This window comes from Cyprinus carpio, chromosome A20 (genome assembly GCF_018340385.1).
Source record: "Cyprinus carpio isolate SPL01 chromosome A20, ASM1834038v1, whole genome shotgun sequence".
In the NCBI taxonomy this organism is placed as follows: Eukaryota; Metazoa; Chordata; class Actinopteri; order Cypriniformes; family Cyprinidae; genus Cyprinus; species Cyprinus carpio.
In genome coordinates this window covers 9676445-9702549 of record NC_056591.1, presented here as the reverse complement: position 1 = coordinate 9702549, position 26105 = coordinate 9676445, and the positions used below count along the sequence as shown (strand labels likewise).

Below are 26105 nucleotides of genomic sequence, written 5' to 3'. Positions count from 1 at the left end.
TAGAGCTCTGTCTGTCATTAATTCAGCAGTCCATCATCAGTTATATCATAAAACAGTGTCAACAGCGATATGATAAAATACACTAGTGTTTCATAAATAATTACATTTACTCTTTCACCATTTCTCCCTCTCTTTCTCTCAGGGGTCCGAATCCCCAATGATGTTGGGTGATTCTCGAAGTGATCTAGAAGATGTGGATCCATAACGCTTCTCATTGTTTTTGCGCATCAAAACAACACAAAAAAAGTTACCCTCCGACGTAAAGATGTGGCTCTAAACGGACAATCAGAAAACTGCATTTGATTTTCTAGGGACTGGAAATGGAGCGACCAGAAGCAGCCAAAGAGCCCGTCGGAGAGCTCGCTCTTCAGGCTGCCTCGCACAAGAGGCGAATATCTCTTTTTTTTTTTTTTTTTTTTTTTTTTTTTTTTCTGGTGGTTAAAACCTGATTGGATGAAATTAGAGTTCAGGTCATGCAAGTGATTTAGATGTTTCGTCTGACTTGAGTTCTGTCAGACGAGTGAGACTTAATAAAAACGGAGGCGTTCATTTCCTTGACGTTTTTACGCCGAACTACTATGATGCCAGACGGGGTGTTTTAAAAGAAGTCAGCGTATATTTGCCAATGTAATTAAGTAGATACTATTCATGAGAAATGTAAAGATGTGTTCCATAAGTGTAATTTCAAATGTAAAATAATATTTTTAAGAATCCTTTACTGATTCCTTTTTTTTTTTTTTTTTTTTTTTGTGGTTCGGTTTGAGAGGTGCCTCAAATGTATTCAAAAAAAAAAAGAGGAACTTGCCAAGTCTCTGAGAGTCAAATAATCACACCGGTTTTTCCCTTCTCTTTCCTGCTGGTATTTTTTAAATGCACTTTATATTTGAATTCAATTTGAGACAAATTCATCACGTGAAGACAATTGGACGGATGTCCTTCGCTGCTCTCTGTCCATCGATTTTCTTGGATTGGAACAGCGTGCAGCAAAAGACACAAGCTGTTTACGCCAGTGCTAGACAGAAATATGATGGCGGACATTGAGGACTGACCTTGCAGCGGAAGACATAGTGCATCAGCAGATGCGTCCGAAGACACATATGCAACACACAGAGACGCTACTGTCCAACGAGCTTTTCTTCTTCCTAAAAGACAATGAGTGCTACAATCAGCAGAGTTTGTCATTGAGAAACTGTTTCACTCGTTCTGTTCGTCTGTTTTGATGTTGTCTTGTGCCCACTCTGGTAGGAAGGTCTAGGGACGTGAAGACACTTTTCAGGGTTAATTTAGCCAAATTTTTTATTTTTTTTTGCTGCTTGCATCTTATCTGTTCAGTCTGCCTTACGCAATCCAAATCGGATGACAAGGCGAGGATGGGGTGGAAATGGGGCGAAGGGGGAGAGAAAGACGGAGGTTGTTGGAGGGACAGGAAGTTCTCACAGAGCAGTACAGTGCCTTTACTCGACTCCTCCCCTACACCGCTCACATCCTCGTCTTGAGACAAACCAGAGGACACGTCGTGCTACACACATGCCTGAACCCACTCAACATTACGCTAACAACGCACACACGTATACTCAGATGGCTCGGCTGAGCTCATCTCAGAGCGCCATATGAGGACACAGTCGGCGCCTCGTGCGTCATGGCCCCTTGTTTGAGCCGGGCCTGTGATGTCCCACTTTCAGGTAGTCTGCAGGGTGTTTCAGCTGCCGTTTGCTGCTCATTTTGTATTTAGACTAGAACACTTAGTGACATTGCTTCAATGTTTACAGCGGAAAGACCTCAATGCCACCTCACACAAACGTTAGTGCTGCTTTTTACCTCACAGTCATCTGCTCTTCGCAACTTTCACATTGACGCTTTTTTTTGCCACACTTCTGTGCATGTTTTTATGTGTGTGAGTCTTTTTGCTGGAAAAGAACTGCATCAACTGGCCAAAGCAGCTGAAAGAAGCTGGTTTATAAAATAAGTCTTAAACCAGCCTAAGTGCATTTGCTGGTTTATGCTGGTCTCTCAGCCCGACTAAGTTGTGTTTAGGTGGTTAAGTGTCCAAAAACCATTTAATACCAGCCAACAGACCAGCCTCATCAAGCTGGAAGAGCAACTAAGAGAAGCAAACCAGCCTAGACTGGTTTAAGATGACAGAGCCAGCCAACTTAGCTGGTTTTAAACTCTAGATTGGTCAGGCTGGGAGACCAGGTAAAACCAGCACACCATCTTAAACTGGTTTAACATGTTTTTGTTGTTGTTGTTGTTTTTCAAATGGTCCAGTCTGTCTTGCTGGTTTTAGAGTGTTTTGGGGCACTTAAACTTAAGATTGCCTAGACTAAGAGACCAGGTAAAACCAGCACACCATCTTGATTTTTTTTTTTAACATGGCCAGCCTGGTTTGCTGGTTGTAGAGCGGTTTGGAGTACTTAAAATCAAGATCGGTCAGGCTGGAGGACCTCATAAAACCAGCAGACCATCTTAAACTGGTTCAACATGTTTTCTTTTTTGTTTTGTTTGTTTGTTTGTTTTAACATGGCCAGCCTGGTTTGCTAGTATTAAAGTAGCTTGAGGCACTTAATCTCAAGAGTGATCATGCTGAAGGCCTTGTAAAACCAGCAAACCCGTTAAGGCTGGTTTAAGCAGTATTTTTTGTTTTTGTTTTTTTCTTTCAGTAGGGTCTTTAATTTTTTGACTCTTTCTCTTGGTTTTGGCCTCTAATAGTCAGCAAAACACTGCAGTACTCACAACTGCCTTTATTCTTTGAATCAATAAATGATTCATTGCTAATTCACCGCAGCAGATGTAGTAAGCTTTTGGGACGATTAGTTAGACAGGTTTTAGGATGACCGGAGGACTATTTTGAAATGTTTCAAGGCACAGTGTTCAGTTACAATTTCGGAGAGAATTCATCAGATCAATGCCTAAACACAAGACGTCTTTCTTATTTTGCTGAAATATGCACATTTGCAAAGATATCACACTAATTTCAGCTCAACTGCCTGCTTAGGTTTTCACTAAAGGAGCCGGTAAGATACGGTGGGATTACAGTATATACTCAGTGCTGTAGAGTCTTTGAAATATGGTGTACTTGAGTGAACAGGGTGTGTTAAAACTATCAACAAATCCTGATCCTCCTCCCTCCAATCAATCTTTTTTAACCTTTCCTACACCTGTAGATGCTGTACCAACCACTCGGTAGATCTGTGATGTCATTTCTGCTGCGAGTGTGTATGATGTGTAAAGGAATCTGTTAATGCATGTTAAAACCACATTTTAATTTGTACATCAGAGTTTGACAATGAAAACATTTGATATAAAAAAGGAAAAACTGGAATGCACAACTTTTCAGACTGTGTGATTTTGTACGTGTCAAGCTGATTTTAGACCATTACATGAAGTTGTCAAAGTTTGTAATATAAAAATATACATTTATAAAAAGAAGTACACTCTTATACACAGTGCACATGCATAATAGTAGATAACGCGCTTGCCAAAAATAGTGAAAATAGATCTCTTTTTTTAATTCAGAATATGTGTAAATATCTAAATGAAAAGTGCTGGTTTAAGTACAGTCAAAGTATTGGAACTTATTTTAAATATATTGGCTTATATTGTATATTTCATACACACAGCTGTCATTAGCTGTCATCAAATGCTGGCTTTACCACTGTCAAATGTAATTTTTAGCAAATCTCAAAATTAAATTGATTAAAATTTTTAGTGTTTTTTATTATTATTATTTAAAGTAGTATAGAATTTTCATAGCCATAACGAATATAATTATCAGAATTCTAATATTAATACACTGATGCATGTTTCGCGGTTTAAAGGCCTTTCAAAGTGGTTTAACTCTTATAGTGCCACTTGTTGAGTGTCTAGATTAGATATGCTTATATCCAGAACTGGTTACAATGCACTTTTCTGTCACGTAATATTGCAACGTGACAGGACTGATCTCACTTGTGTAACACCTCCTACTATTATATGTGTTATAGAAGTCATATTCATGGCTACGTATTTAGAGAAGTGACAAAAGAGTAACGCATATCCCTCAGTGGTCAGACAGCTGGTGGGATGGGCGGTGCCTGCAGCAGGTGGCGATGGCAGCAGCCCCTTTATCTCCTCCAGACGTGTGAACTACACAGGTGTTTCCCAAAGCAAATGCCCCGCGAACACCAGAACCATCCGACAGACCCTGACAGCCTGTCAGTGTCCACGAGTCCTCACATGAAACCTCCACCTGAAAGAAATGACGCAGGTTAGTGCTGCTCAGTGATCAGATACACCAAATCAAGTTTAAACTGCAACTGTTATAAATGTTAAAAGCTTTGAATTAGTTTTTATTTTTGAGTCGATGGAAATTTCTTGTGAGAGTAGGTCACCTGCTCGCTGAGACCTGTGGGGTTGTGTTCTATCAGCCGGCACTCCAGAGAGGATGTGTGGCAGCAGGATGCGTATGACATTTCACCCCTTTTAGCAGGACATGCCCTACGGCTGCCATGTAGAGGTAGATCAGAGTCTGATACATGGCCAGATGAAGAGGAAGAACTGCAGCCTGCAGGGAAAGATGACAGTTGTGTACATAAATGTACACTGAAACAAATACGTTGTCATGAAGTTAAGCATATAGAACTCAATTCAAATGAATTTTCAGCTGCAGTGACAACAGAAACTTTGCTCATTAAGTGATTTAAAGGAAAAGTTCACCCAAAAATGAAAATTGAATCACCCTCAGGCCATCTAAGATCTAGATGAGTTTGTTTCTTCCAACTGGAGAAATTTAGCATTACATCAATTGCTCACCAATGGATACTCTGCACTGAATGGGTGCCATCAGAATGAGAGTCCAAACAGCTGACTACAACATCAGAATAATCCACAAGTAATCCACACGACTACAGTCCATCAATTAGCGTATTGTGAAGCGGAAAGCTATGTCATTGTAAGAAACAAATATGTCACGCATCTCTCTATTGATAATAATGCTCCAGTGAAAAGTCGTCTCGTCTGAATCAGGAGAGAAATATGTTGTGAAAACAGTCCAAAACAGATGGACTTCTTCACTGAATGAAGCATTATTACACATTATAGGCTTGTAGGCTATTTTGGCCAGAAGCGATGGTTTAAAGTTAAAACGTCCTAATTATAGATTTGATTCTTAAAAATATACCGCTTTTCGCTTCACGAGATGTTAATTGATGGACTGGAGAGGTGTGGATTACTTGTGGATTATTGTGATGTTTTTATCAGCTGTTTGGACTCTCATTCTGATGGCACCCATTCACTGCAGAGGATCCATTGCTACATTTCTCCAAATCTGTTTTGATGAAGAAACAAACTCATCTACATCTTGGATGGCCTGAAGGTGAGTACACTAATTTTTGTGTGAACTATTTCAAAATAAAAGCTCATTAAAAAGTTACAAGAAATAAAAAGGTATTAAAATGTCTAAATAAAATGTTATTTTATTAATATTAATATTCTGAACCATATTTTTTTTTATTAACAGATTTTTTTATAAAATAACTTTTATGGACATTTCCATATTATTGTCTGGTAATTTACCAAAAGTCAACAGACTTTAGCTTCCACTGAACCCAGAACATTCCATTAATTAATTAAAATTTCCTGAGTTTGTGAAAAACGCTGCAGTGTGAAACCATCTGTCACCTGTCAGCTGGTAGTCTGGAGGACATTCTGCATCCTCGCCTCTCTTGGGACTCTCTAACATCTGGCACTGAGCTTTATGGCCTGTGCAGCAGCGCGCTACAGCGAACACACCATGCCCTCCATTCCCATTGACAGCAACACACTCTTTCTGCCCATCTCTCTCCTGTCAGAAAGGAAATTACTTTGAGCAAAAACTACATTAGGTTGACAATTAAAACATTTATATTTTTTGAGCAATCAAAACAAACTTTCTCTGCTAATCACCTCCACTCTTTCTCCAGCTCTTGCTCCATTTTGTGAGAAACTGGAGCAGCTCAGCATCTCTTCACCGTGGCGACAGCGGGCTGTAGTTGTGGCCAAACCTTTAACAGCTGACCTCTCAGACCAAACGGATCTACAGAGCAGATCCTCTCCTGTAAGAAAACACAGATATGCAGAGTTAAAATTACCTTACTGGTTTCCAATACGTTTTGGACATTGTTAATACTGTTTAAATTTTACCTGGAAAAATAACCAACTAAACTAGCTTGAGCCAGTAACAGACTACCTAAAACCATTTAAGACTATTTTGGAAGTTAAACCGTTCCAGGGAAGAATAAAATGCAATTCATCATGCAGTTGTATGTACAGTATGTTATGATCAAAGTCACTAATAAATACACAATTAGTATGCAAATAGTAAAGGAAAACAATAAATATGATTCATATTAATAACAAATATTTATAAGATTATTATTATATTATAAACTGTCTTCTAAACAGTATTAAAGTTTAATATTATTAAATATTAATAAGGTTTATATTATCTACAAATTCATTGCAGTCTGCTAATTACTGTAATAAATAAATTAAAGGTTAATATTACATACTAGTTCTTTCTGGTTCTCAAATCGGATTGGCTGATGAGAGTGCGATAATTAGGTGTGTTCACGCTTGTAGGTCGGTTCTCTTGGTTTGTTTGTTCCGGACCAAAAAAGAAGATGATACATTTGGTCCTGGTCCGCTGAGCATTCACACTGCCATTTTTGACAGCGAACCTAAAGATACCAAACCTAAAGGCATAGTTATACATTCACAACCTGACTGGACGGGTTAAATTACTTATATTTCGTGACGGAACTAACCGAACACCCCAAACAAAAGCTATGTTCGACTTAAAGTAGCACTGCATAGATCCGACGGTATGACGTCAAAATAACCATTCACCGATCTGTCTGCTCAGTGCCGCTTTAAGTTGAACACACCTAATGTCGTCTGTTGGACTAAGCGCGTGTATTTATGATTTTATTTTCACCATCTGCGAACTCACGAAAAGCTCATAAAAGGCACTTTACATCTTCATTGCTCCACGTTTGCTCTCTGCTCATTTTGTTTTGGATACACCGCTCATTCCGCATAGTCAAATCATGTCACATAGCATTGCATATTGTCATTACTTCCTGTTTTTGGTTTGTTTAGAAGTATTTGGTCCATGGCACCAGAGTTTGTTTGGAAGCGGACCGAGACCCATCTTTTTAGCAGTCTCGGTCAGCTTGTTTGGTGCGCACCAGGGCTCGGATGGCAGCATTCACACTTACTCAGATGAACCGCACTAACAGAGCAAATCGCACCAGGGTTCGTTTTAATTGAACCAAACAGAACTCCTGAACAGAGTGATAACAGAAGTCCTCCAACCATTTCACTGTTTGAATCCCTCCGCTTGCCATATTTCTCACAGCGAGTGTCATGGCAGACGCCCAAATTCACTATAACTTTTATTGTCACAGAATGACATTTTAAGAGTTTTTTGGATGAGAATATACTTGTTTAGACTTCAGATATGCGGTTTGTTAATAAATATAACGTCTATTTGAAAATTTGCTTTGACACTTTCGGAGATGTTAGCTCCAGGGCATTAAGCGGCCATTCAGCACTCATGAACCCACCGAAAGCAGCCTTATCTCGGCCGGATCTTCTGAAATTTGCTGCTGGCTCTGGTGTCTCTATAGTGGTAAAACATGAGATATAATTTGTTTTGGGTAATTCTAACGGCCAGCCTTTGGTCTCATTAATCTATTATTTATTTCGAGAGCAAATAGTTTTGGCTGAGGGCAAAGTTTCATCACATTCCCTATCAAGTTCGGTCTCTCAGCCTGTTTGGTGAGGCTGTGGGCAGTTTCCGGAGGAGTGAAAAACCACCACCTACTTCTTCCTCGGAAAGAGCAAGGGTGGATCTGGAGCCAGCCGTGAGACCGAAGGTGAGGCAGATCCGGTACCCAAAGAAGATGGGGCCCCGTCTCTCAAGTGTTGTGCCAGATCCACAGCAACATTTAAGTTTTCGCTTCATGGTATAGGACGAGAGATGAAGACCCAGTGATGTGTCTGTCATTCTATAGTTTCTGCAGGACTGCTTGGATGCTGGACGCAGGCCATCTACTCTAAAAGTGTATGTGGCTGCTATTTTGGCTTTTCATTTACCTATCAGTGATCGCTCGGTCGGTAGGCATCATCTGGTGACGGGTTTTTAAGAGGAGCGCAGAGGTTGCGTCCCTTTCGCTCTAATATGGTACCAGTCTGGGACCTGTCCTTGGTGCTTAGTGCACTCTCTGAGCCACCCTTTGAGCCACTGCTTTTGGCAGAATCGAAGGTGCTTTTGTTAAAAAGGCGGCGCTCTTGCTCGCTCTGGCATGTAGTAAGAGGTTGGGCGATTTATATGCGCCGTCTACGAGCACTGCATGTATGGAGTTCGGTAAGGATGACTGTATGGTCAGACTGCAGCCTAAACGGGGGTATGTACCTAAAGTGCTTTCTTCATTGTTTAGAGCACAAGTCATCATGCTACAGGCGTTTGTTCCTCAGAATTCAGAGCCAGCGACACACCCACTAGAAAAATGGCTTTGTTGTGGGCCTGGGCAAAAGGTATGTCGATTCAGGATATTTGTCTTGCAGCAGGATGGTCTTCATAAGACACCTTTGCCAGATTTTACAACCTGGAGATTCCATCATTCGCACCACTTGTTCTGTCTGTGCAGTGATGGATCTACAGCTTGGTATTGGTTGCTGCCTGCACCTGGCCATGCCCCCAGTCGATCAGGGTGGTTTTCGACTAGATCCGGTGGACCCAAGGCATGTCTATAATGGTATATTATAGTCTGCGACTCTCTACATGCATGAGGTTATTGACGGCAGTAAGTGTGCTGTTTTTTTCTTATGTATCAAGTGGTATATGCTGCATGTGTGTTATGTGACTTAATTATGTGATTATGTAACGTGACATACAGCCAAGTATGGTGACCCATACTCAGAATTCATTTAACACATCCAGAGTGCACACACACAGCATTGAACACACATACACACCGTGAACACACACCCGGAGCAGTAGGCAGCCATTTACGCTGCGGCACCCGGGGAGCAGTTAGGGGTTCGGTGCCTTGCTCAAGGGCACCTCAGTCGTGGTATTGCTGGCCCAAGACTCGAACCCACAACCTTAGGGTTAGGAGAATGGCCCATGTACATGGCCTGTGGCCAGTCTATGTGTAGTGATGTGCTTATAGTCCCACTCGGCTCAAGCTGGAGGGCATTTTTTCCCCCTGAGTGCCCTATGGAGTAGTAGTCTAGTAACTGTTCGAACAGTCAAAAGATTCTAAGATAATGACGCTTTAGTCGGCCTATATAGTGAGTGGCTCCACCCCTAGTTTGAGCACTTGAGCGTAATTGGGCGATAAAATTTGCTGGCACGATGCAATCAAGCTTCAGTATTTGAGAGGAGAGGGATAACCACCAAGTGTAAGCAAGCAGTGTTTCGTTCCCTCTTTTCAGGGGAACCGAGGTTATCGATGTAACCAGAGACGTTATATTATATGTAACTTTGCTGTATATCAGTGTTTTTCTTATGATATTGCTCATTTACCTATATTGTAGTAATATCTATATATTATATTATATTATTTTATATTATAAATTCAGGGTAATTTTGTTAACTTGAAACAAAATATACTTTGACTGAAATAAAATATTTTTAAAAAGCTGCCAAGTTGCTAGTTGGCAAGGCAACATTTTGTTAGTTTAATATGAAGTACTAAAATAACTAAAACTAAATCAACTAAAACTAATTAATAAAATAATAAAAACTATGTAGACATTTTTTTAAAAACTACATACATTTTTACTAAAATATTTAACTAAAGTTTTAAGACTTTATTAAAAAAAATTAACAAAAACTTTAATAGTATATCAAAAGTGCTAAAATAAGATTTATTATATTATATTACAGTACATTACAATACATTATATTCAAAAATTATTGTAATATGCTAATTCTAGTGTTGAATAAAAAAATGATATTATTATTAAATAAGGTGGTTATATTGCATTGTTATAAATTTATTGCTGATTACAGTATTAAAATCATCATCACACTGTATTTTCAGTCAAGACTATTACTGATGTTGCTCATCAAGCCACAGTGTTGAGTCATTTAAATTTAATTCCTTGTGAACTCTGACCTATGAGTGTGGAAGTCGAGTCGGGCAGGGCGGCCACCATGTTGGGTGTAGTGAGACGGTGGTTCAGTGGCAGAGACTCTGGGTTAATGACCTGTCTGACTGAATGATGGAGGAGCTGCTGCAGAAGCTCAGCAGAGCTGGAGTTTGGACTCAGATTTAGAAGCACAGCTGCTATACCTGAAAAAACACACAGACCACAGAGGTCTCAGAGGGGTATGGACAGAGTGATAAAATAAAATGTCATAGATCTGGCAAGTGTGTGCTAACCAGCAACATGTGCTGCTGCTTGTGATGTTCCGCTCTTGGTGGTGAAGCAGGTGGAGCAATCGCTGGAAGCACTGATGATGTCATCACCAGGTGCGAACACATCCACGCAGCGGCCCACATTGGTGCCTGTCGTCCCAGTGCTCAAGGGCTGGTCAGCAAAATTAACGGCCCCTACTGTTATCACCTGCAGTGGTGGACCAAATGATGTCAAAAACTAATATATTGACAAGAAATTGCTTTTCTGAAGGATTCAATCCATTGTACCTCTGGCTCTGAGGCTGGTGAGTACAGACAAGCATCATCGTTGTAGTTACCAGCTGCAGCAATAAGCACTGTGCCAGATTCCACCATTTTCCTGCAGGCAGCGTTGAGTGTACGACTAAATCCCCCTACAAATGGCAGCAGTACAATCACAGGTCTGATAGGCTGAGACATCAGAGATGACTGGATATACTCCAGACCTGCAACAAAGTTGGGTCAATTAATGCAAATTCTGCAGAGATCTTCTAAAGGATAGTTCATAAAAAATGTAAAATATGTCAGTACTATATGCCTTCTTTATTAGGTACACCTGTTCAGTGCTTTTTAATGTAAATATTTAATCAGCCAATCAAATGGCAGTAACTCGATGCATCTAGACATGGTCAAGATGATCTGCTGAAGTTCAATCCAAGCATCAATATGGGGAAGAAAGGTGATTTAAGTCTCTTTGAACATTGCATGGTTGTTGGTGCCAGATTGGATGGTCTGAGTATTTCAGAAACTGCAAATCTACTGTGATCTATAGGGTTTGCAGAGAATGATCTGAAAAAGATGAGTATACCTAAGTATTATTGCTGACCATGTCAATCTCTTTATGACTACAGTGTACCCATCTTGTGACAGGTACCCATCATGGATGTGAATCTCACGTGGATGTGAATCTGCTGCAGATTTGTTGACAAAGTATGAAATCTGAGATTCACATGTGGATGTGAAATGTCACTATGAACCCAAATCTCTGAGAAATTTTTCCAGCACGTTGTTGAATCTGTGCCATGAAGAATTAAGGGAGTTCTAAAGTATGAACAAGATGTACCTAATAAAGTGGCCAGTGTTTGTGTGTGTACATATACAGGTGCATCTCAAATTATTATGTTGTGGAAAAGTTCATTTTAGTAATTCAACTCAAATTGTGAAACTTATGTATTAAATAAATTCAATGTACACAGACTGGAGTAGTTTAAGCCTTTGATTCTTTTAATTGTGATGATTTTGGTTCACATTTAACTAAAACCCACCAATTCACTGTCTCAACAAATTAGAATATGGTGACATGCCAATCAGCTAATCAACTCAAAACACCTGCAAAGGTTTCCTGAGCCTTCAAAATGGTCTCTCAGTTTGGTTCACTAGACAATCATGGGGAAGACTGCTGATCTGACAGTTGTCCAGCAGACAATCATTGACCCTTCACAAGGAGGGTAAGTCACAAACATTCATTGCCAAAGAACCTGGCTGTTCACAGAGTGCTGTATCCATGCATGTTAACAGAAAGTTGCTTGGAGTCCAGTGTTAAGTTTCCACAGTCTGTGATGATTTTGGGTGCAATGTCATCTGCTGGTGTTAGGCCATTGTGTTTTTTGGAAAACCAAAGTCACTGCACCTGTTTACCAAGATTTGTGGAGCACTTCAAGCTTCCTTCTGCTGACCAGCTTTTTGAAGATGCTGATTTCATTTTCCAGCAGGATTTGGCACCTGCCCACACTGCTGAAAGCACCAAAAGTTGGTTAAATGACCATGGTGTTGGTGTGCTTGACTGGCCAGCAAAATCACCAGACCTGAAACCCATAGAGAATCTATAGGGTATTGTCAAGAGGAAAATGAGAAACAAGAGACCAAAAAATGCAGATGAGCTGAAGGCCACTGTCAAAGAAACCTGGGCTTCCATAACACCTCAGCAGTGCCACAAACTGATCACCTCCAGGCCACGCCGAATTGAGGCAGTAATTAAAGCAAAAGGAGCCCCTACCAAGTATTGAGAACATACTTTCCAGAAGGCCAATGATTCACTAAAAAATTTTTTTTTTTTTTAAATTGGTCTTATGAAGTATTCTAATTTGTTGAGACAGTGAATTGGTAGGTTTTTGTTAAATGTGAGCCAAAATGATCACAATTAAAATAACCAAAGACTTAAACTACTTCAGTCTGTGTGCACTGGATTTATTTAATACACAAGTTTCACAATTTAAGTTGAATTACTGAAATAAATGAAGTTTTCCATGACATTCTAATTTATTGAGATGCACCTGTATGTATGTGTGTGTGTGTGGGTGTGTGTATATATAATTAAATGGCAAATAAATTTGTATGTATATTAGTTATATATACAATAATTTATGTTTTGGTTTACCTGCCAAAGCTCCTGACACAGTACCCTTGCCTTGGCAGTTTAACACTCGGACACTGTTTACACTGGCACCTCGAGCTACACCCGAGTCCCGTCCACTGACCACACCTGCTATGTGTGTGCCGTGACTGTCACACTGACTAGTCTGTGGGCAGAAGACCACAGGGAGTGATGGACATACGCTTCTCATTAGCTATAAAAACTGTTCAGTTGTCATATGAACATTTTTTTTTTTTACATTCAACTACCTGTCTGTGAACTCTGACCCCATCCTCCTCTGGCACACTGTTGAAGTCCGTCACCATCACCCTGTCCTCAATCTCACGATGAGTCACTTGAACGCTTGTGTCCAAAAGATACACTCCCACCTTTGCTCCGTCATCTGCATAGACAAGCATTACAGCTCAACAGGTCAAGTACTTTATTACCAGTAAAGAAAAAAAATTAATAAAAAAAAAAAACCTTTACTGTGCAAAAGAAAAGTGCGAAAGGGGAAAAAAACTTTAGCTCACTGGGTGGTGAGTATTTTCCACTCTCATGTTTGTTTTGAAGGATGCGCTGCAGGTTCCATGGGATGCTCTGGGCAAAAATGGAAGAATCCTCTTCAATGTATTCCACATGGGGCAGCTTTACTGCCTGCCAAAAACAAAGGTAATGGAATGAAGAAGACAGGCAATGTGTTTTTTTTTTTTTTTTTTTTTTTTTTTTTAGAATTATTGTAATTCCAGTACTTGTTTTCTTTTTTTTAGTCCATCAGACAGTTCAAACATTATTAAATATAAAATATGAAACGTTATGTAATAATGTTTGCAAATTACCATGTGGAGAACATCGCTGCTCATTTTCACCAGAAACCCGTGGAAAGCTCCCGAATAAGTCTGCAGTATTTCGATCAGATATCCGCGTTTGGCTGCTTTTGCTCGGAGTCTGCGCGCGGTGCGCTCCACCTGGTTCACGTGCGTTCCTTTCCGCATCACCACTATATACTGACCCGGCATGCGCCATGCGTCCTGTGCGTAAAACACGTAGGGCATTTGATTCGCACTGATTTTGATAACCTCCTCATTCCAGACGTTCCACAGATACAGCACGTTTATTTTAGACTTTCTTGGCATATGGCAACCCTTCTCAGGACTACGTCCGAGTGGTTCTACACAACTAATAAAACATTTCAAAGTTTATTGGCAGTTACATAAAATTTACCATGTGAAAATGACGCACTTCGTGTCCTACACCAGGTGAAACGTATGTATTCGTTTTCTTTTAAACATCTTTTATTTCTATACTGTTATTTGTTATATATATATATATATATATATATATATATACACACACACATTATAATGTATAATGATACATGCATCAATTAGATTTTTTATACTTCATTTGATGCACCTATTAATTAAATAATCTGCATGCTTTAGACATAGTAAATTTGCGTGATTAACAGAAAACAAACCTTTCATATCAAAATAGTTTCTTTTACTTACATAAAAAGTAAAATTTCATGTGATTAAGTCCAAATGTCCAGAATACTAAACAATCATATAGCTGCCCCAGAAAACGGACCTATTTCATTTTGAATATGCAGCAATTTGTCCTACGAATTTGTATTTTTTCCCCCAAAGTATTTTCCTTAACTAGATATTTTTGTTAGTTTTTTTTTTTTTTTTTTTTATAGTTAATATCAAAATATCAGGTAATATTACCAGTCCCACAAATAATCCCAATTAATTAGTTCATTTAGCAGGTAGTGATCTTACCTTAGTGCACCTGTAAAACTGGGCGGATGGCCTGCTCTCTGCTTCAGGCTGGGTGTCATCCTGCAGAATTAGAGACAGGATCATCTCTTCATCCTCAGTGTAGTCTTCATCAGTCTCAACTAAAGCCACAAGACCCAGCAAAAAACTCAGACAGCACACCGTCACGACGCTTTTCATTCTGTGGACACTAATCTAAACAATATAAAATAAATAGTTTCAGGTGATATTGCTCAAAATTCTCACTTCTGCACTATTGTTTGTCATATAATAAGGCAGGCGCATGCAGCAGAGAGATCTGAAGCAGAAGTGGATCCTCATGTCATTTAACATGTCATTTGAATCTCTCTGACTGACTGAAGCAGAGGTGGGGCCTGCTGACGTTTCACTGTCTTTGTATCGAACGATGTCTCGTTAATAAATACAGCAGAAGAGGAGTCATATTACAGTCCGCCCACACACATTTTATACGTTTAGCCTACTATTCCTGCACAGACATGTAACATTTCCTAACATGAAACCTGTAAAATGAAAGTGTCAGTTAGGTAGAATTGTGAAATATAGATCTAAATAAATTGTAATTAACTCAATTAAAATTTAATTGTAGTAAAACTTTATTTTTTTATTTATTTGTTATTATTATTATTATTATTAGTTTATTTTAAAAAAAAAAGACGAAAGGAATACTGTTTTTACACGGAACTTGAGCTCACGTGTCACCTGCGCGCGTCCGCGAGAGCCAAATAGTTGCGCGTGCACATCGGATGCTGATGTTATCACTTGGGCCAAAAATAGATACACGTCGTCCTCTGTTGGCCAAATAGTGGTATTGGTAAACAGTTAAAAGAGTCGCAGTCGGATTAAACGTGCAAAACACAACACAATCCATATGGCTATTGTATTTGTCAGTGTTGAGACATACTGAAGGAAAAAACGCATTTTGTGGAAAAAGAAAGAATGAAATAGGAGATGCGCCCAAAACACCATGATAAATGCTGATCTAAAATAATGAATACTTAACTTTTTCAGTCATGTAACCTGATTGTAGTAGCCTATTCAATAATTATTTCGCTTGGTGTGAAAAATGCAAGAATCAAGGGCTGTCGAAAGTGCAGGTAAACCTTTGCTGAAGAAGCAACGATGATGTAATTCCTTTTTCAGTATGACGTGCTACACCTGTTTGTAAACGATCTGATTATGCAAATCACATGCCAGAGGCTTCAGCAATAATGCTTGATTAATAATCTAACTGCTGAATGTTTTCACCTGTGTGTGTGTGTTAGGTTTTGTATATATTTAGGACTCAAATTACCCAAGACAAGAAAAGACAAGAAAAGAAAGAAAAGCCTACAATGCAAGGCAAGCCATTTGTCCAAAAAGTTTAAAAGGATAATTTGCACAAAAATGAAAATCTGTCATCATTTATTCAGCCTTATGTTTTTCCAAAACTCTAAGATTTTCTTCTGTGGATCATATAAACATGGGTAAATATATATTCAGGTGCTGGTCATATAATTAGAATATCATCAAAAAGTTGATTTCACTAATTCCATTCAAAAACTGAAACTTGTATATTATATTCATTCGTTACACACAGACTGATATATTTCAAATGTTTATTTCTTTTAATTTTGATGATTATAACTGACAACTAAGGAAAATCCCAAATTCAGTATCTCAGAAAAATTAGAATATTACTTAAGACCAATACAAAGAAAGGATTTTTAGAAATCTTGGCCAACTGAAAAGTATGAACATGAAAAGTATGAGCATGTACAGCACTCAATACTTAGTTGGGGCTTCTTTTGTCTGAATTACTGCAGCAATGCGGCGTGGCATGGAGTCGATCAGTCTGTGGTACTGCTCAGGTGTTATGAGAGCCCGGTTGCTCTGATAGTGGCCTTCAGCTCTTCTGCATTCTTGGGTCTGGCATATCGCATCTTCCTCTTCACAATACCCCATAGATTTTCTATGGGGTTAAGGTCAGGCGAGTTTGCTGGCCAATTAAGAACAGGGATACCATGGTCCTTAAACCAGGTACTGGTAGCTTTGGCACTGTGTGCAGGTGCCAAGTCCTGTTGGAAAATGAAATCTCCATAAAGTTGGTCAGCAGCAGGAAGCATGAAGTGCTCTAAAACTCCCTGGTATATGGCTGCATTGACCTTGGACCTCAGAAAACACAGTGGACCAACACCAGCAGATGACATGGCACCCCAAACCATCACTGACTGTGGAAACTTTACACTTGACCTCAAGCAACGTGGATTGTGGGCCTCTCCTCTCTTCCTCAAGACTCTGGGACCCTGATTTCCAAAGGAAATGCAAAATTGACTTTCATCAGAGAACATAACTTTGGACCACTCAGCAGCAGTCCAGTCCTTTTTGAAGCGAGATGCTTCTGACGCTGTCTGTTGTTCAAGAGTGGCTTGACACAAGGAATGCGACAGCTGAAACCCATGTCTTGCATGCGTCTGTGCGTAGTGGTTCTTGAAGCACTGATTCCAGCTGCAGTCCACTCTTTGTGAATCTCCCCCACATTTTTGAATGGGTTTAGTTTCACAATCCTCTCCAGGGTGCGGTTATCCCTATTGCTTGTACACTTTTTTTCTACCACATCTTTTCCTTCCCTTCGCCTCTCTATTAATGTTCTTGGACACAGAGCTCTGTGAACAGCCAACCTCTTTTGCAATGACCTTTTGTGTCTTGCCCTCCTTGTGCAACGTGTCAATGGTCGTCTTTTGGACAACTGTCAAGTCAGCAGTCTTCCCCATGATTGTGTAGCCTATACAGAACTATGAAAGACCATTTAAAGGCCTTTGCAGGTGTTTTGAGTTAATTAACTGATTAGAGTGTGGCACCAGGTGTCTTCAATATTGAACCTTTTCACAATATTCTAATTTTCTGAGATACTGAATTTGGGATTTTCCTTAGTTGTGTTATAATCATCAAAATTAAAAGAAATAAACATTTGAAGTATATCAGTCTGTGTGTAATGAATGAATATAATATACAAGTTTCACTTGTTGAATGGAATTAGTGAAATAAATCAACTTTTTGATGATATTCTAATTATATGACCAGCACCTGCATAATGTGTAATGCAGAAATGTTTGTGAGGTTCATGGTTAGGGTTAGAGGATAGAAAATACCATTAGCTCAGTATAAAGGGGGTGTCTAATTCTGTTTGTTTACCTGGATAACTCTAAAATACAATGCTAGATGTTCACTGAGAGCAGTAACTTATAGCATAAAACAGATCTGAACACATGACAGGGAGGACGACATGAACAGATAACACAAATGAAACAACAGCAATAACAATGGTCACAAACAAATGTATCGTACAAAGTAGTCTACACTTTTTGGCACAATTGGAACACCATATTTGGAAATAGCCTTCTATGAAGGACAGAACATGTTTGGCAAGGTGGATGACAGAACAAGAGGACATAAATTTATGAATGTTGATAAGTATGTTCTTTGTTTATCTCAACACATAGGCACTGACCGAAGACATGGAGAAATGTATAGCACAAAGCAGTTGACTCCTTTTTGGCACAAATGGAACCTCATAAATGGAAAGTCCCCACCATGACAGAAAAAAAACTATCGTGTGTGAGTACTTATATTTTGTGGCCGAGATGATTCCCTGTTCAGTATTGCAAAATCCATTTTTTACATGACTAAAAATATTTAGAACTGTCTCAACAATTATCAGTTTTACACATTGCACTACATTTAAATAATCTAAAACATAAATGAATTATAATTATTGTGCTGTCTCAAATGTAAAGGATCTCTTTTGAAGGAGCATCATAGATAAAAAATAAAAACTTCACACCAGGCAGTTCCTCTTTCAGTGTCCTTTGGTCTTCGTGGTGACATGAGTCATGGTCACGAGTATTTCTTCACCTAAACTTTTTCCAGCCTTATTTCCCTGAGAGAGATTCTATTATCATATGCTTTTGATACAATCATGGCCAGACCTTGTGACATCAACATAATTAACAGCCTAATGTAAAATGTGATGACAAATTACATGCATAAATGTTTTGTTATTGTACAAGTTATTAAAAAAAACAGTATTACTACATAGGTGTCTGGCAAATCTTGTTTTAAGTCATATGTAGATGATGATTTGGACATTAGGATCAACAGGAACTATTCACTCTCCAACTCAGATGTGTAGTAACATGAGTCTTCCACTTTCCCATAGTACATCTCTCTGTTGGGGTCTGTTCGTGGAGTTCTTCTGTCTGTCAGAGGAGTGCTGGAGCAGGCCAGAACACTGGGAGAACTTCGACATGTCTGGAGTACTATGACACGCTCCCTGTGTTTGTTCTCTGTGTGGAGTTTTGGATCTGTCGATGTTTCTTCTACTTCATCATCACAGAAGCCAGCCAAAGGAGCTGCTATTGGTTTCGTTGGACTGTGACATGAAAATAAGTGTAAGTATTATACTACATTATTTCAATGTGCATATATATGCTAATTTTAAACGTTTTACACATTAAAGGGATACACAATTAACCCAGAAATGAAAGTTCTCTCATCATTTACTCACTCTCATGATAACTATCCAACCTGGGTTCACGAGTTACACGCTTGATGTAAATGTCAGCACATGACAACACACTTACAGTTACACAATGCTGACATTTAAGTCAAGTGAATGCACGTATGTTTTAAAAAGTTACAATTATTATTTGGGGTTGTATGTGTTACCATTGTGTTCGTTTTGCATGGTTTTTTCATTGTAAATAATGTTCAGTTTCCAGCTGAACGTTTTGCTTAAGACCTAAATATATTGTCAAGAGCTAAATTTATGGTGCCTTTTTTTGGACTCTCAATTGACACTAGTAGTTGACTTGCATTTTATGAATCACCAAGGACCACAGTTCCAGCTAAAAATCTTCTTTACTGTTGTATTGAAGGTTGTGTTGAATACATTTTAATGACCTGAGAGTGTGTAATTCATTTTAATGACCTGAGAGTGAGTAAATTAACTATCCCTTTGACATGACCCGAAATGCTGAAATTCCTTTGAAATGACATAAAACCTGGGCCCAGTTGTTCAAAAGTAATCCAAAATCTGATCAGATTACTTTTTAAGGTCACTTTTGAAGATTTCCTTTTCTGATAGCTGATTAGATCAAAAATCCAGTCTTGATTTTGATCTGGAACAAATCTTCAGTTTGTGTTGTTGTTCCAAACGTTTTAGTAAGATTGGGATACCCTTGATCCAAAAAATCAGGATTATACTGATCCCAGCAGAAGGATGGATTTCAGGAACCAAATTAATAAAATTTTAAAACTGGTCCAAAAATATGGGGACCTGTTAAAAATGTCTTAAAGTTTATTATATCTTCTCAATTTTATTTTGCTTTATTTTTGTAATGTGTTTTGGTAAAGTCATATTTTTTTAATAATATAATATTGTTTTCAACTCCTTGCTATTTACAAGGATTACTATGAACTGATTTCTTGGTCAACTGTATTAAAATAAGACCAAAAATCAAACTACACTCACAGGCCTAGGGTTTACAGCCTAGGGTTTACAGAGAATGGTCCAAAAAAGAGAAAATATCCAGTGAACGGCAGTTGTGTGGATGAAAATGCCTTGTTGAAGTCAGAGGAGAATGGGCAGACTGGTTAGAGATGATAGAAAGGCAACAGTAACTCAAATAACCACTTGTTACAACCAAGGTATGCAGAATACTGAACGCACAACACGTCGAACCCTGAAGCAGATGGGCTACAGAAGCAGAAGACCACACCGGGTGCCGCTCCTGTCAGCTAAGAAAAGGAAATGGAGGCTACAATTCGCACAGGCTAGAAGATTGGACAAGCGTTGCCTGGTCTGATGAGTCTCGATTTCTGCTGCAACATTCAGATGGTAGGGTCAGAATTTGGTGTAAAGAACATGATAGCATGGATGCGTTATGAATTTTATCTAAGGTTCAGGCTGGTGGTGGTGGTGGTGTAATGGTGTGGGGGATATTTTCTTGTGTAGGGGATATTTTCTTGGCACACTTTGGGCCCTTTTTTAACGACTGAGCATGCCTGAGTATTGTTTCTGACCATGTCCATCCCTTTATGGCTACAGTGTGCCCGTCTTCTGATGGCTACTTCCAGCAGGATAATGCACCATGTCACAAAGCTGAAATCATCTCAGACTTTTTTTTTTTGAACATGACAATTAGTTCACTTTACTTAAAATGGCCTCCACAGTCACTAGATCTCAATCCAGTAGAGCAGCTTTAGGATGTGGTGGAACGAGAAATTTGCATCATGGATGTGTACCTAATAAAGTGGCCAGTGAGTGTAAATGTCATAAAAATTAGTTATTAACCCTACAACAATTAAAAACAATAACATTCAAAAATGTATTGTCCCTGTTTTTTTTATTCATAGTCATAGATAATAACAAATGAGATTTCAATGATATTCTGACTCAAATATAGAATGTTCCCGGTGTTCAGAAATCTGGTCACTTTGCAACAAAGGCAAAGAAATAAATAAATGTCTACATGTCAGTCAACAAAAGATTTGATAATGGAGATAAAGATGGATGATCTTGAGTATAGTGACGCCAGTTGCTAATTTTTATTTTATTTTATTAATTTTTTTGTCAGGGAGGTAGATTAATTTTTTTGTAGACTGATTCTAAAACTCACTATTATCAGTGTAATTTACATCAAATAGTGATGATCATGCTGAGAGAGAGAGCGTGAGAGAGAGATTAGAGACTGTTGGGTTGTAAGGTTGAACCCTTGTCTCTTAAAAGTTTTTTACCAAAAATAATCTTATCATATTCAGAGTAATTACATTCTCTGGCTGGTAAGATTCAATAAGCCAACTGCTAAACCCAGTTACAGAGGAAGTGATTTTAGACTTGAATCTGATGGGCTCTCAGAAAACACACAAACACACAGTGTAATGACAGAAAGAAGGAAGAGATTGAATTAGACTGGATGAATGAATGGAGGGTGATGGAGACGATCATTTGCATTATCTTTACTCTTAAAGTAAATTCAATCACAAAAAAAGTGTTTCTCTTTATTTAGAAAATCCTTAATTAGCTTTGTAAACACCTTGTTGCCAAATATATATATATATATATATATATATATATATATATATATATATATATTTAATTATTTTTTGTTTGTTTTGTTTGTTTGTTTTGTTTTTTAAATATAAATTTACTAGAGAACCACATTTATTGACAACACATAAAACAGACAAGTTTCTTGAATTGATTTTGTTTCCCACTGACAAATGTATGCTTTTCAATCAAAACTCTTAATGTTGTTTGCAGTTTATCTGAAATTTAAATAGTTTGTAAAGAGGTCACTCTAACCTTTTTTCATCTGAGCTTCCAGCACTCAAGTCCTGTTTCCCAGCCCCATAGAGCTTTTCTTTATCTGGCAGTATGACAGTCACCTGTAGGACAGGTGAAACACTCAAATGTAAAACAATTCAAACTCTAACTTTGAGTATTAATAACCTAAGATCTGATATTATGCTTTGACAACTCCATTTATTTACCATGCTACACCAACATAGTTTTGTCACCTTGAATTCTACAAAGAGACAAATTATATGCACATGCTTGATTCTCTGCAGTGAACATAAAACATGAAATCCATCTATTAGGAAACAGTGGTAACAGCCCACCCTCCTTACCCTGGGGTAACACTGACACACCGACCAGACGGTCCCCATAACCACCATTATCACTCCCGCAGTGCAGAACGTGGCGAACACCTGTGGCTTCTCTACAGAAATCATGAACAGACCCAACGCCACAAACGCCATCCCCAGAATGATGAGCCCATAACGGTATGGCTTGTTCTCTGCCATGGAGGAAACTTAGAAGTCCAGTGGTGGTATGTTTAGTTAACAGAGGAAAGTACCGGTGAGAGGGTGGAGCTTTATGAATGTGTCCCCATAGAGGTGGAGGCTGGAGTGAGTGACAGGACGCAGGGTCAGTGGAGAACCGAGATTTGGACCATTGAACCTGTAATGGGCCTTAGTAAGGTGACCTTCCCCCAGGTAAAGGTTGCATTGGCTTGAGCAATCTTACTATTTTCATTTCCAGGAATGCTGGCATCTTAATGATATAGTAGAAGAGAAATACAGAACAAGAACACACAAAAACTTTTGGATTGATAATATTTTTGGTTAACAAATACAAATTAACAATACAGTTTTTGTATTATATGGTGTATTTGTATTTGTATTTTTATGCATGTTATAGTAATATACTAACAATGTGTAACTGACAAAACATAACTGAAAACACACTTATGCAGCATTATGTGATATATTATTAAAAAGACACACAAGGAAAAAAAGACAGAATTGTTAAAGTGACAGTGGAAGTGACATTCAAGAGAGAGGTAAAAAAAATCTCAATATCATATCTTATAACAATGTACAGTAGGTCAAACATTAATATAGAAAAATAAGATAATATGCATTAAGAAATGTCTAAATTATTCTCAAAAACATGTTCTGGTCATTAGGAAAAATTAGTAAAAATCAAGGCACAATTCAATATTTGGTTCAGCTTGATAATAAAGAGGTACTCAGTGGCATTACAATCATAACCTAGCATCTTAACCTTCATGTTCTGTTCAGTTTGACTTCATGTTTGGGTTTCCACCAAGCCCAGTAATAAACAAAACCATTCAAGTTTTGGGTGAGTGATTTATTTATTTATTTATTTTTAAAGAAAGTAATTATTTTATTCAGCAGGGACTTTAAATTGATAAAAGCAGTAAAGACATTTACCTTTTTTTACTGCTGGTTTCCACAAAAATATTAAGCAGCTCGGCTGTTTTCAACATTGATAATAATAAGAAATGTTTCTTGCGCATCAAATCAGCATATTAAAATAATCTCTTAAGGACCATGTGATACTGAAGACTGGAGTAATGATGCTGAAAATTCAGCTTTACCATTGCAGCAATTAATTACTTTTTAAAATTTGTAATAGTATTTCAAAATATTGCTGTCTTAACTGTTTTTGAAATTTAAAACACCCAAAACTGGAATGGTGGTGTATGTGTAATATTAAATAACAATAGTTTTTAAACTAATCTCTTATTTTGCCTTCAAATTAATGTATGTTCATTCCCTTTATTTGACCTATTCAAAACCCATATTGACACTTTTCCCTTGTTTTTTGAATGCATATTTCATTACTGTGGCTGGTATCTATTTTAGTAATTGGTTTCTGTTTTTGACCCCAGTAAAAACACTGTAGAGAAATACTATAAAACAAATGAAAGTAAACAACTTAACAACAATCAACCTTCAATGCTAAATAGTTTTTGAACTAGAACTCAGACCTCAAGTAGATGATGATGATTAAATAAGCTTTAAGTTTTCAATTTCACTATCCACAAACACTGATATGAAAAAAGTGAGAAACGAGATTATAGGATGGTTCACAGAATTAGCCTACAAATCGTTGTGCATATATACGAACTAAGAAAGACTTTAAAACTGTTTATGCCACTCAGTGGACTTCAATTATCGGCTAAAAAAAAAAAAAAAAAAAAAAAAAAAAAAATATATATATATATATATATATATATATATATATATATATATATATATATATATATATATATATATATATATATATATATATATATATATTAGCAGGGCCGGCCTGTAGCATGGGCAGTTGCCTATGGCACAAAATGACTGGGGGGTGCCGCAGGAAAGGATTTTTTTTTTTTTTTTTGGCCCTCTTGTGACCATGCTCCTACATCCATATATTAAAGGGGTCATATGATATTCCTAAAAAGAGCTTTATTTTGTGTATTTGGTGTAATGAAATGTTTATGCGGTTTAAGGTTTACATTATTTTCCACATACTGTACATTAATGTTTCTCCTCTATGCCCCGCCTTTCTGAAACGCATCGATTTTTACAAAGCTCATCGTTCTGAAAAGCTAGGTGTGCTCTGATTGGCCAGCTATCCAGTGTGTTGTGATTGGCCAAATTCCGCAAGCATGTGACGGAAATGTTACTCTTAACTTTTATAAAGAATATATCTTTGGATTTGAGACTTTAGTCTTTGCAACTTTACAGATCTTCTTTATTCACCAAGAGCTTGTAACACTCCAAAGAGAAAGGAAAAATCTGAAATCGCATCATATGACCCCTTTAAGCAAAATTATTTCTGACAATAATTAACATAATTTTAGTACTGATCGATCATCAAACTGATTAAAATAATGTTAGAATAAAATAAAATTTACATCAACGAAAAATCATAAGGGTAACACTTTACAATAAGGTTCCATTAGTTAACATTAGTTAACTCAAAAATCTCAAAAATCTCGCCTAGGGCACCAACAGAGCCTGGGCCGGCCCTGTATAGTAGTCAACATTTGAAGTGGCTCAAAAAATTCATCAAAGTTGTCCTAAGACAAGAACGCATTTGGGTTTTAGGACAACTTTGATGAAAGGTTTTGATCCACTTCAAATGTTGACTAGTGTGTGTATATGTATATATATATATATATATATATATTTATTATTTATTTATCACACAAGCAAAAATTTCTAGATCAGTACATAAGATAGGAAACTGGAGTTTGGGTTCAGTTTCCCTTTTAGATTCAGATTCATTTAGTAAGATTAATATACTCAAGATACTCAACTTGCAGGATAGAGATATTAAAAATATAACCCTTTAAGTGCTTCATCTCTTGTAGAGTGCATGCAGAGCTGTGTTCATGCATACATTTTTTTTCATTCAAATCAAAAAAATTAGTAGCAGATCTAAAAATGAAAGTTACTGAAAAATACCTTTCATACGGCACATGAAAAAAAAATCCATCTTTCATCACATCGCTGTGTTTTGATGCCTACATTTAGTTGTAGCATTTAAAGTATTTATTTATTTATTTATTTAAATGAAATAGATTTTGATATGGCTATTTATCAGTTATCAGCCATTAGATTAAAGGGTTAGTTCACCCCAAAATGAAAATGATGTCATTAATTACTCACCCTCATGTCGTTCCAAAGCCGTAAGAACTTTGTTCATCTTCGGAACATAAAGTAAGATATTTTTGATGAAATCTGAACTGAAATGTTCTCAGGTCCAGAAACATAGTTAATACATTGGTAAAACAGTCCATGTGACATTAGTTGCTCAACTTCAGTTTTGTGATGCTACAAGAATACTTTTTTTTTTTTGCGCAAAGAAAACAAAAATAACAATTTACTCAACCATTCTTCTCCCCCAAGTTACGTCTCCTGCTATTTTAGAGATTATTACAGTGCATACGCACGCTTTCCTCTAAACATAAACAACACTTATAACGCATATTACGTTCATGCGCGTGCTTTCCACCCAAACGTAAACAACGCTGATTATGTCCAATACGTTCTTGGGTACTCTCCAAAATGGCGGAAGACAACTCGGGGGAGAAGAAAGGTTGAGTAAATTATGTTATTTTTGTTTTCTTTGCTCAAAAAAAAGTTGAGTCACTGATGTCACGTGGACTGTTTTAC

At 37.7% G+C, this 26105-nt stretch overlaps 3 protein-coding genes across 9 annotated transcripts in view; 1 reads left to right on the top strand and 2 right to left on the bottom strand.

Annotated features, from left to right (window-relative positions):
* LOC109112960 (ubiquitin carboxyl-terminal hydrolase 24-like) overlaps nt 1–2329 on the top strand; it is a 67756-nt gene extending 65427 nt beyond the window's left edge. The window contains 1 exon segment of the mRNA XM_042777233.1: nt 143–2329. Within this exon segment, the coding sequence (XP_042633167.1) occupies nt 143–205 (63 nt within the window). The 3' untranslated portion in view covers nt 206–2329.
* A 913-nt stretch (nt 2330–3242) lies between these two features.
* pcsk9 (proprotein convertase subtilisin/kexin type 9) lies at nt 3243–15766 on the bottom strand. 7 transcript variants are annotated; one of them, XM_042777550.1, is made up of 13 exons: nt 15683–15766; nt 14565–14756; nt 13620–13811; nt 13314–13437; nt 13050–13183; nt 12805–12946; nt 10677–10873; nt 10413–10596; nt 10146–10322; nt 5923–6071; nt 5659–5821; nt 4371–4543; nt 3243–4228 (listed from the first exon to the last, which is right to left on the bottom strand). In XM_042777550.1, the coding sequence occupies exons 2-13, from the start codon at nt 14739–14741 to the stop codon at nt 4040–4042; spliced, it is 2001 nt and encodes a 666-aa protein (XP_042633484.1). In that variant the 5' UTR covers nt 14742–14756; nt 15683–15766; the 3' UTR covers nt 3243–4039. The 7 variants fall into 7 exon arrangements, with proteins under 7 accessions (XP_042633484.1, XP_042633488.1, XP_042633482.1 ...); XM_042777554.1 differs by having other exon boundaries at nt 4371–4581; nt 15583–15724; XM_042777548.1 differs by having other exon boundaries at nt 15583–15724.
* A 2395-nt stretch (nt 15767–18161) lies between these two features.
* bsnd (barttin CLCNK type accessory subunit beta) lies at nt 18162–23392 on the bottom strand. Its single transcript, XM_019110923.2, has 3 exons — nt 22251–23392; nt 21925–22007; nt 18162–18990 (listed from the first exon to the last, which is right to left on the bottom strand). Exons 1-3 carry the CDS (start codon nt 22425–22427, stop codon nt 18723–18725), a joined length of 528 nt encoding a protein of 175 aa, XP_018966468.1. The 5' UTR covers nt 22428–23392; the 3' UTR covers nt 18162–18722.
* Nucleotides 23393–26105: the final 2713 nt, after the last annotated feature.